This window comes from Elaeis guineensis, chromosome 12, assembly GCF_000442705.2.
Source record: "Elaeis guineensis isolate ETL-2024a chromosome 12, EG11, whole genome shotgun sequence".
In the NCBI taxonomy this organism is placed as follows: Eukaryota; Viridiplantae; Streptophyta; class Magnoliopsida; order Arecales; family Arecaceae; genus Elaeis; species Elaeis guineensis.
The window spans coordinates 85682339-85694567 of record NC_026004.2 but is presented as its reverse complement, the minus strand read 5'-3'; the positions used below and the strand labels follow the sequence as shown (position 1 = coordinate 85694567).

At 36.7% G+C, this 12229-nt stretch overlaps 1 protein-coding gene across 1 annotated transcript; it reads left to right on the top strand.

Annotated features, from left to right (window-relative positions):
* Nucleotides 1–7897: 7897 nt before the first annotated feature.
* On the top strand, nt 7898–12225 carry LOC105033382 (binding partner of ACD11 1). Its single transcript, XM_010908147.3, has 5 exons — nt 7898–8035; nt 10668–10771; nt 10859–10934; nt 11302–11385; nt 11484–12225. Exons 1-5 carry the CDS (start codon nt 8030–8032, stop codon nt 11955–11957), a joined length of 744 nt encoding a protein of 247 aa, XP_010906449.1. The 5' UTR covers nt 7898–8029; the 3' UTR covers nt 11958–12225.
* Nucleotides 12226–12229: the final 4 nt, after the last annotated feature.

The following is a 12229-nucleotide window of genomic DNA, read 5'->3' as shown; positions in this document are numbered from 1 at the left end:
CCTAATTTGACTCTGTGGCTCGAGTCTGATTTACCTAAGCTAATCTTTTCGGATCAATTAACCAATTGATATCTAAGATAAATAATTAAAAGATGGTTATTTAATTGATTCTGTTTGTTTATCTGATCAATTTATTGGTGTCTAAGGAAAGAAACGGGGGGACCCCCATCAATCTCTACTTATCTGGCCAATTTGGTAGATTGAGTCTCAAATATGGTTACTTGGTGGTTTGATTTAGTCCATACCAATTATATCAGTCATGTGATGACTGATTAGTTGAGATCTAAACTCAAATCTCTCCATAAAATATTAAGTCTAAGATCTTCCATCATTGTAGATGTACGGACGTGCTACCGACGTTGATTGTTCTCGACTGATCACAGTGGTTTAGTTGCATAGGGAACACGCAACTATTATATTAGCAAAGAGTTACTCCAGGATAAAGATGGGGTTGGACCCAATAACTATTAGGTAAGGGATCCAATGACGACTTTGCACCTGCTTGTGAACGGTGGGTCTGACTTAACTAAGGAGTGTGGGTAATAACTGTTAGGTGAGCTCATATAACTTAGAGATCAAGTGGCTGTAACATACTTAAAGAAGTATCTGGATAAAGAGTTGTCCACGTATTAGTATTCATTCGTATTACCAATAACTGTTAGGTGAGATGCATGGCATCGGTCGGATCACAGCACCTACTAAAAACCCAATTGTCAAGTCAGAATTTTTGTTTCTCCACTCGGAGAGTGTGGGAAATCTCATAAAGTAGAGAGAGTCTCTTTTTGCATCTAAAAGTTTCTAGAGTAAATCATAAAATAAGTACAAACATCCAATTAGAATCATAGCTCTCTGTTATTCATTGTGTCAGCTTCCAACCCTCTAGCTCAAATCCTAAATATCAACCGATTAATCAAAATCGAATACATAGACTGACTCATAAATTTAAGAATTATTCTTAATTTTAAAATATTAAATAATATGTTTTACCAGATTATTCTAATGTTAACAACTCGTCTAATCCATAGTCAACAAGCTATACTTGATGAGTGGATGGACAATGACAATAAAGATAGGTGCTATGTATGAGTACATATTCACTGTCAATGACACGTTAATTCATCTATAAGTATTATGAGGTGATCAGAGTCGCACAGCGCATATGATGCGTGATGGACAGTCAGTCTATGATCGTTATTTGGTAATGATCAAGGACATTAAGGAACTTGAAAGGCTCGACATGATCATGCACAAGAAATTACTTATGAATTTGATCATGTGATCCCTGATTAGTTTATATAGATAGTTTATGGTCATATACCATATAAAAGACCATCATGATATCTTATCTAAATTGATCAAAGTGTTAATAATAAAGAAACCTTGAATGAGTTCAGAGGTAAATACCTGGAGAGCCTAAAGAAATAAGGACACACCTAGAGTAGGTATGTCGAAATTGCTCAATGTTAACTTTATGATTTTTTTTCTCTCAGTTGAGCTGTGGACTCTAGTGTAGAGTCGATGGAAAAATAGAGAGCTGAGGAAGTAACCTTTGAATTGGCTATAGGGCAACAGTTGCTGATGTGGCCATAGATATCTGTCCTTTACGATCATCATTTGGATTTAGTTCTTAGAGACAGTCTCTATCATTTGCATGGTGATGCATCTGTGAACTTAGTTGAGTAAATAGTGAATGCCATTGGATCTGAGAGATCCAGATTTGAGATGAGCCTTAAGTATATGTGGAACCTATGGCTAAGTCATATTAGAGAAGAAATGATTAACAAACTAAAGAAATATGAACTTTTGAGCTCATTGACTATTAAGTCAAATCTAGTTTGTGTATCATCTCTTTGAGAAAATATGATCAAGCTACTCTTACGGGACAAGAGAAAAAGGACCACTGAGATACTTGTACACATTTGATGTGTATAGCTTATGTGATGTGCTAATCAAGGAGTTGTCTCTACTTTGTTTATAAGATACAAATCTAAAATTTTTGAAAGGTTCAAAGAATTCAGATGTAAGTAGAGAAGCAAATCAAAAAAAATCTTGAAAATACTTCGATCGGATCGAGGATACAATACCAATAAATTTTTTTTTTGATTATCTCATAAAATGGTATAGTTTCATATTGAACTGCTCTTAGAACATCTCAGCTCAATGAGATAAGAAGAGTCAAGGGACTATATGAGATATGGTCTGGTCCATAATGAACTTCACTGATTTATATTTCTTTAGAAATATATTTTATTCTTATGAAATTGGGTTCTTTCTAAACCTGTTCCTACCATACCATATGAGATATGGCATGGTGAGAACTAAATCTTGATTATTCTGAGATTCAAGGATGTCTGCCTGTGTTTAGCACAGTAGGTAGATATGTTAGAGGATAGGTCTATAAAGCTCATCCTAAAAGAGTTTGGGATACTACTTTTTGAAAGGATCACAATGTGATTGTGACCCATTGCTATCTTCTTAGAAAATTGTTTAATCAAGGTAAAGCAGTGGGAGGAAAGTTAAGCTCAAAGAGAGTGTCTCTGAAGAGCAGGGAGCCTTGAGATCTTAAGAACCTATTTATCATTATAAGCCAATAGACGTATATTTCTTCTCCACCTCGTATATATAGTGGCATCTCCTATCCTCTTAAAAGGTACTTGGATATGCTTAATAGAGGATATAAAGAAAGTCGTTTCTCATGAGAGATGGGGACCATAGAGATGATCTCAAAACCTACAACGAAGCGATGTGAGACATCGACTCTAAGAAAAAGATGTGAAATAGCTTTTCTGAAGATTTCTGTATGTAATAGCCTATGGATTTCACTTCTTATGATAGGAGATCACAAAGTCTATAATAATCTTGAAGTTGGAATAGTTATTTTGATGATATAATCAAATTATTTGATCAGAAAAAAAAATTATGGGTTTCAAAAGGATCAGTGGGAGTGTCCAAAACTAATATCAATTAAAATATGGTTGAATATAGATTTCTTCATAAATGACATAAAGCAAGTGTCCTAAAGATCTATAGTGATAGATGCAATTGGATGCTTGTATTTTCATAGATAAAAATATAGAGACTAGATGCTGAAAGGGTTCGGTATAGAAATCTCGGACAGGGGTCTACTACCCTCTTGGACATAAATGCATGCCATATAATGTACTTGAACTGATATAGTTATTACTATGATTATCACAAGTAGATATTAGTTGTATCCAGACCATGAGCACTGGATTATTGTGAAAACATCCTTAAGCTCTTAAGAAGAACTAAGGATATGCTCTTAATTTAGAGAAAGATCAAAGCTTAGAGTGGGAGGATTTATCAATTTAGATTTTATGTCTGATATTGATGATAGAATATCTACATCATGAGGTATGTTCCTATGTCAATATCTTGGAAGGGTTCTAAGTAATCGATCAATGGAAGCTGAGTATACTGTAGATGTGTAGGATGTATTCTGATTTTAATGTTAGTTGCAGAATTGATTATCATATCATCAGATGTCGTGACACTATACTGCAAAGATAATGGCACTGTAGTCTTTGTTAAGGAGCCTAGATCTCACCAGATATCCAAGCACATAGAGCAGCAGAACACGTGACTATCTCAAGTAGAAATATATAGAGGTGCAGAGAGCAAACTCCACATATGATGTAGTTGATCTACTGGTAGGTCACTTAGCTAGCCTAAGACTCAAGCTTGTCTTGTGAAGATGGGGTTTGGTACATGGCAAATTGGCTTTAGTGCAAGTGAGAGATTGTTGGATGTATGCCCTAAAAGTCAATCTTGACTGACACATTTCATATCTCTAGGATATGATTTTATATTTATTGGGCAGTTATATTACCATTTATGTTTATGTGTCTATGAATTATCTAAAAAATTAATAAGATGATGACACATATTCTCAAAGAGTTGAAAATTTGAGACATATGTCATTGATGGTTAATTCTTAAATTGCTCCTCATCATAGGATCATCATGGAGATGGTGATTGATCCAGATAGATCAGTACACGGACTGCTTCTTTCGGACAGATGGATCTCGAGTCTACAGTGTAGAGACACTGGAGTGAAAGTACAAGTGATTGTTAGAGAACAACTAGCACTGAGCGTGACTAATATGAGAAGTCACATAAATGTCTGCTCACTCATTAGTGACTTTCTCGATGCTGCAGTTATATGACTGGTCCTTTGACCTGAGATGACACACTACTCTCAGTGAGACTGTTGGAGTTTGACTGATACATCAATATGGATCTCAATGAGCCCTTGTAGTAGATGTTGGCGACAGTTGATCCACTGTAGGAGTGGGGTGTGCATCAAGATGAGATCTATCGATCCTAGAAGAAGAGAGTAGTCCTATGAGATTTAAGAGGCTGAGTCATTAAGTCTATGGCCATACTAGTGTGATTGATGGAAAAGAATTTTCATAGAGTCACATATGGACTCAAGCTGATTGAATCTATCATATGACCGATGTTGAGATTTGACAATTCATCCATGATCTATCATCTGGTCGGGACTCACGATAGAGAGACTGTATCATATGTTAACTGCACCTAGAGGTTCATCTTTTATTCTGCTGGGTTGCCACTATATACTGCTAGGTGTCACTGGTAGATTGTGAGACTCATGAGGATCATATTGATGATTAATGATCCTTGATGGACAGAGTTAGAATTGTTCTAATCTATTGAAAAGAGTTTCAATAATATTATAATAGGGATCACAATATATCTCATTACCAAATAGAATAAAATCTATGGGGTCACACACAAAAGAGGCTTTTGATTAATCAGATGGTTGAATTACGATTATGAATCGTAACAGGATTTGATTATCAATTTGATTAATAATTAATCCAATACAAATATTGCATTATGTAACTCGCTAAAGAGTTAGTGAGTTAAAAGAGGATTAATTAGCAATAGGATTGCTAATTGGCTCAATTTGATTGAGCAATGGGGCTTGCATCAAGTCCAATTTGATTGGATTTAATTTGACTCATTATGGGTTTAATTTGATCAACCCCAATTGGGTTATAGGATAATCCCAATTGGGTTATAGGATAACCCCAAAAAGATCAGATGATTAGTCTCAGTTGAATTAAGATTTCTATTTGACTCAATTCCTAATTAGACTAGGATGCATGAATTTCTATTTGGATTAAGAATCCTCATTTTCATAGGTGCACCAAATCCTAATTGGATTAGGATTAAAAATTGAGTTTGACTCAAGTATTAAGAAATAGTCCAATTGGATTAGGACTCCTCCTCCAATTAGGAGACATAAAATCTAAATAGATTAGGTTCCAAATTAGATTTAGTTTTCTATCTTTTTGAGTCTAATCTGGTCCTAATTTGACTTAAAATAGCCATCTAAAACTAAGAGTCCTATGTGATTCAAACTTTTTGATTCCATGCATCAAGAGGACCCATGCCCAAACCAGATTAACGCCACCTTTTCCTCTCCTTTTTAGCATGTAAGAAAGAAAAAATATCTCCCTTCTTTATCGTGTAAACCTGGGTGTGAAATCTGTGGATTGGGCAGCATCCAAAATTTGCTAGAGTCCTAAAGTGTTAGGACTCTCATCTCCTACCCAACTTCTAACTCTATCTCTTCATCTATTTAAACTCTCCACTTGGGACATGTAAGGAGAGATCAAGACCAGATTTTAACGTCCAAAAAAGAGGTCTTGTGCGTGGAGAAAAAAACTCAAGAAAGGAGGGATGGCATGAAGGGTAGAGGCATGAGGTTAGTTATGGTTTCATCTCTTCTTTCTTGCAACAACCAAGGTTTGGTTGTTAGGACATCTTATCTCCTCTCTTTTGTCTATGTTTAGACATGGATGTCTCCTCTTTTTTTTGTCCGCAAGTTGGATAAAATTCCTACATCTCTATTGTAGAGATTTGGTGTATGAATTTTAAGAAGAAAAGAGAAGAAAGGGTTCTTCTCATGATCTCTAGCGTAGAGATCAAGATCCTCCTACATCTTCTTGTTCTCCAAGAATATCTTGAGAGAAAAAAAAAATTTCAACCGTCAAGATGCGATCTCTGCAAGAAAACTAGCACCTCGGTGAGATCAAAAGGCTTTTGATCAAATCAGAATTTCGTATGAATACCCATAGAAGCCGAATGCTTGTGCGGCTAAAAGGGATATTTGAAAGGCATCCATGATCATCTGTTCGCATTGAAGATCGATCCATGTCCAGGTATATTTTATATTTATTTTTTCTATTTAATTTCTGTATCTGAATCTTATCTTACATATAATGATCCTGTTTATAGTTTAAAGATTTGATCTTATGTATGCTTAGATTAAATTAGATTTAATCTGAAAATTTTTAAAATTTCGCTACATATTTGTTTTGTAAAATCATGTGTGCATAAAACCATAAAACTCTAACAAGATCCTCCAGGAGGTCCTACCTGATAAAGTGGAGAGTTAGAAAGGTGAGGCTCGGCTTTCCCTAGAGATTGGTTCAGTCCACTGCATAGGGTTCGGGGTTATGAGGGTCAATCTTTCCGAAATGATACGTTGTAATAGTGAATGACTCAGAGACTGATTAGGAGTAAGGATCGATTCAGAATATCTGAGAAAAATACCAAAGTTGAGCTTTCCTTTGCTCGATGACCGATGTTCTGGTGTCGTCTTGGGGTCGGTTGGCCGATATATAGATCGGTAAGGAACCAGGGTCGGTGGCTAAGACAAGAATCAGTGTCGTGGCCTTGCCGGGACTTCTTTTACCCTATATCTGGTATGGCCTGACAGGTTTGTACAAGAAAGAGTGATTAGGGTGTTTTCCAGCTTGGATCGTAGGCGGGGGATGACTATCCGACGTTTGATCTTTTCTTGAAGTAAGCGGTCGGCGGTCGGTCAGAATAGAGATAAGCCGAATCACTGAAGTTTGCCTGTCAAAGGCCTACTAGCCGTTGGAATCAGTAACCAGATTAGAATCCAAAAGTCAAGATCGGCTTGATCATGAGAGGGAGTTTGAACCACGGCACAAGTGTCGGGCGGCCTTTAGTTCCTGGGTGGCATATCTACTGCAAGGATCGGATTGACTTAGGTGATACAGATTTTATGGGAATCGGTTCTGTCCTGATATCGATGAAAATATGCTTCGATCCAAACGTGATGCTTTTTCCCAACACATGCAAAGTCAGAGGATTTTTAATCTCAATTTCTCAAAAAGAAGAAAAAAAAAAAGAGAGAAAGAAATACAAAAGAATCCGCGGGGGTGAGTCTATGAGAAGGCAAAATCATCTTGAATGACACCGGTGTTAGTTTAGTTGCCAAACGCTCTCATTTCTTTTTACCAAAAAAAAAAAAAACCCTCTCATTTCTAAGCAAATATTGGAGCAAAAATCCTAGATTTACGTGTAAAATCTCTAACATGTGCGGAATATCATAAATGTGGGGGTTGTACCTTTTACGCAATCACGCGGGAGAACGTCAAACCATTGTTTCGTGCGAAAGATACAGCCCGAAGCCATATTACAGGCCTGACATAATACCATCCTGTTCCATTGGAAGGCACTAAAGAGGACTCGGAGCGGGCCCGGCCGGCAAATATGGTTACCGACGGTTAGCGGTGACCCGGAACCCGGTAAACTTCCTCCACAATAAAAATCCCAACTATCCATGCGGCCCAAACCAATCACCAAACAGGATTGTCTGAATTGACGTGGTGAAATCCCTTCTTGCCACGTCATGGAGCATAACCATCTTGTGGCGCAGGTTTCTCTGACCCCACACATTACGTCTAATCTACAAGAGGACGGTTGAATGGCCAGCTCTCGATGCTATGCTGGAGTTTGGATAGCGAAGGCAGTCCCCAATTGGCCGGTGACGGGATCCAAAGCCAGTGGAAAAATTACAAAAATAAAAGCTGTCCCCGGCGAGAGGCGACGGAGCCATCCCCACGCGACTGTCCCCCCTAAATTCTTCTCAACAAGGTTCTCTTTCTATTTTTTTCCTTCTATCTTTCTTGGAGATTAGGGCTTTGGAGAGAGAGCAGCGCCGATGTCGGTGAGTACTGCTGCTTCTTTTCTCTCATCACCTTTGGATTTCTTCTTCTTTCTTTCGATATGATTGGGTTTTTTTATTTGAGGTTTGGATTCTGTGGCGGTACGATCTGCTGCTGATGTTTCGGCTTTGTGAGATTTTTGTTCCATTTATGGGGCTCTTTTTAATCAAGAAAATTGCGAGTCAGCTTGGATCTGTTGGATTTTATTGTGATTTCTGAGCTCTCTAGTGCTAGCCTTTGATTTGATCTGTCTAGAAAAGTAATCATAATGACCGTAGAATTCGTTCTGATTGTGAAGAATAGAGAGAACCAATTTAATTGCTGATGAATGGTAATCAATTTGTTTGCGGTGTATGGTTATAGAATCATGGGCAACATTTGAGTGTAAATGCCTCAGCTACTTTGGCTGGTATGATTGATTAGCTTCGCGTGCTTGGAATTTTGTTATGTCTTTGTTCTGGCTGATCAAAATCAATCCTTATAGAGCTGATCGAATTTCATTTGACCGTTGTTCTTCATGCTTTGACTCATTGTGACTGATTTTCATTTTGGCATTCATATTGTCAGGAACCTTAGATTGACAAATTCTTGATTCTTTGCTTTGTCTATGAAGTCAATGAGCTGAAATACAATTTAGTTTATTTTTTTAAATGGTTCAATGCTTCATTCTTTTATTATTCTTTCCTTTCTCTGAATATAGAGATCTAGTTCTCATGCATTTGAAGGACTTGATTATTGAAGTGGTTATTATCAAATCTTTTCCAAATATTCTTAACTACCTGAAACTTATGTGGTGTCAATTATCTTAGTTGCAAAAACCCCAGACTGAGGATATTAACTACATGATTCAGTAGTTGAAAGACAATTTAGGACAAATATTCTCTGGAGCTACAATGAAACATTTTATGTCTTGAATGACTAAAAATGTTATTTCAAAGTTTGAACTTTATCTTCGCTTCTCATGGTCATTGTAATTAGTTAAGAAAATATAATGTGGCAAATCTTGCATATAACCCATTAATTATTACCATACTACATGAATATTTTTGAAGTATGTTCTTTCAAATACATGATCAGAACTTCAAGCTTTCATTTTGAAAACTACTGATCAAGTCTAAATACATCGTGAGTTGAAGGAAAGGAACCTTATCAAAGTTGATGCTGCAGAGTAAGAGATTGTGAACAATAGTGCAACCTTGAAGTGCCCCTGAGAGCAACATTCTGCCTTAATCAAATGGATCTGTTCCATCCAGAAGACATGAACAGAATGAGTCTGAATCTATGGATGACTGTACCAATAGTGTCTTATGTTTCCTTAAAGCCCAATGTGGTTCCTGAGTAAACCTGAATTAAGTACACTTTCTTAGCATTATTCAGGTTTATTCAGCCAAGCAACTGTTTGGCACTTGGGTAAAGCTCTGATGGTGATGCGTACTTTGCAATTTCCCAAAAAAAAATGAAAAGTACCTCTTTGGTACTTATTTGGCTTTACTGAGGGGCAAGCACTATTTTTGGTGATTCTTTTTCGGCTCTTTTCACTCTATATTTTATGAGGATTTATAATTTCAATCCTTTGTATTTACAAGAAAAAACTCATCAGCTTTGGATCATTTGTTTTCTTTATTTTTTTTGAAATAATGAATAATATTATTATTTTCTGGCAATTTTCTTCATTGTCAGAAAAGAAAACATATGAAATAGTACTAATACAAAAATTTACCTATCATAAATTTTTGTGGTTTTTTTTTTTTTTTTGACAATGAAGAAAATTTACCTATCATAAATTTTGCTCTACATGGGTTTGGTTTATGCGACTTAAGCATGTAGCTTTTCCATTGTAGTCTGTAAGCTCTAATTTCCCCATCATTGCAATTGGCATTTCTGGCTGCTTGTGCACGACCAGGAAAACACCAGTTCTCACTTCATAGTGGAAATGTAGTGGACCTTTTGCATGAATTCCTTCATTGCTAACCTCTTTTATCCCTACTTTAGTTGTTTACTTGTATTAATTCTTGAGATTCCCATGTCTTATATCCTCATTTTGTTTTCCCACACTTTTAATTTATTCCAGATGGGTAATCTGATTATTATTTTCTGAACTAGCTATTGATCATCTGGCATGTGGTGATAACATAGCATCAGAAGCATTTCTTATCTTGTCACCCTTATCTTTGTATTGCTGGACAAAATGAATGGAAAAAAGGGAAAATCAACTGCATTTCAGAGCATCCACTTAGGTGCTAATTATTTGATCAACTGCATCTATTTCTTAATTTTTTTAAAATTTCTCCCTGAGAAAGTGTGTGGTATACCATTTTTTTACTTCTCCTACTGCAACTCTGTACATAGCTTATCAAAAGTTATATGCGTCAAAGTTATTTTCCCCATGTGTTACTCTACTGTCAGAGTGCTGGAGCTGCTTTTATTAATTTGTTTGTCAGTTCTCGTACACAGTTATATATTACTAATCTCCATTGACAACACTAGTTTGTAAATCAAGTTTACATGAGCCCATATATGTAATATATAACCATCTATGTTATCAGCATTTGCTAGAAGGTTTTTCATATTTTGCTACTACTGAACTTAGATGAAAAAAAAATCTGATTGCAATTGTTGGCTTTGGCATGGCAGGTAAGGACTGTCAAAGTCAGCAATGTTTCCCTCAGTGCATCTGAGCAGGATGTCAAGGAGTTCTTTTCCTTTTCTGGAGACATCGAATATGTTGAGATGCATAGGTTCATGTTTACAATTTATCATTATAGCTTAGTTTCTGATGCCATTTAGGTTTTCTGCACCACACTTTAGTTTTTCTCTCTTAACAGTGGGGATGAATGGTCACAAATTGCATATGTTACTTTCAAAGATTCCCAGGGAGCAGAGACTGCACTACTTCTATCGGTAAATTAACTTCTCAAGGCTATAATTTTTTCATTTCATTACATGCCATTCATATGCTTACCATTTTGTCAACTTTTCTTGGATTTTAGCTGCTATATTGCTTTACATATTGGAGGCTTCTCATACATTGAGGAGAGTTTGGGGTGTTGTTCCAATTGCTCTAATTTGCATTGCTATGAAAACAAGAGGGTTTTCTCTATCTTTTCTTTGGGTAAAAATGCAAGATGTTTAGCAATATACAGAGAGAGTGGTTGTTTTGAAGTCAATCAGCATGCTTGTGTTACCCAAAGAACACAAATATTGATCTTGATTTGATATTTGTGATAATTTGTTTCTGTTCTAAATATCGCTTTTATTGGTGGTACAGGGTGCAACAATAGTTGATTTGTCTGTCATCATTACACCAGCTCCAGATTACCAATTACCTCCTATCGCTTCAGCTCCACCACTGGTAAACTGCATGACTTTTTTTTATAAAACCTGTTTTCCCATAGTCCCCTGCTTAAAGCTTCTTAATGCATTTAACAAAGTCTGTTTGCAAATTCTCAGTCTAAGGATGCTAAAGCCCCTGGTGGTTCTGGATCTGCTGTTCAAAAGGCTGAAGATGTTGTCACCAGCATGCTTGCCAAGGGTTTTATCTTAGGCAAAGATGCTGTCAACAAAGCAAAAACGTTTGATGAGAAACACCGACTCACATCCACAGCCAGTGCCAAGGTTGTGTCTTTTGACAAGAAGATTGGTCTTAGCGAGAAGATCTGCATGGGCACCTCAGCCGTCAATGAAAAGGTCAAGGAAATGGATCAGAAATTTCAGGTCTCTGGGAAGACTAAATCAGCCTTTTCTGCTGCCGAGCAGAAAGTTAGCAGTGCAGGTTCAGCAATCATGAAGAACAGGTATGTATTCACTGGGGCTTCATGGGTGACTGGTGCCTTCAATAAGGTTGCCAAGGCTGCAAGTGATGTCGGGTCAAAGACAAAAGAGAAAGTTGTAGAGCAAGAGCAAAAGAAGGTACTGGAGGGTTAGTTCGCCCATGTTTCTCTTTCTAAGGCTGCAAATCTTATTCCAGTGACTATTCTTCCAAGCCTGCATCTGCCTAAGGATTGATGCTTTAATGGTTAGAATTTCTGAAGAACATATATGTTGTCTTGCTTATGATTTCCTTGCTGTTGTGATAAATGTAGAATAGAAATATATTATACCTTGATATTTTTTTGCAAGTGTAATTGATCACATGTGTGGGAGTTTTGTGCATCTGTGCTTTATGTACCAATCAACACTGCTTTCTTGGTTACTGT

Coding starts and splice junctions, on each gene's coding strand:
- LOC105033382 (XM_010908147.3), top strand. Junction 10,772..10,858: donor GAATATGTTGAGATGCATAG/GTTCATGTTTAC, acceptor CTCTCTTAACAG/TGGGGATGAATGGTCACAAA. Junction 11,386..11,483: donor TCGCTTCAGCTCCACCACTG/GTAAACTGCATG, acceptor GCAAATTCTCAG/TCTAAGGATGCTAAAGCCCC.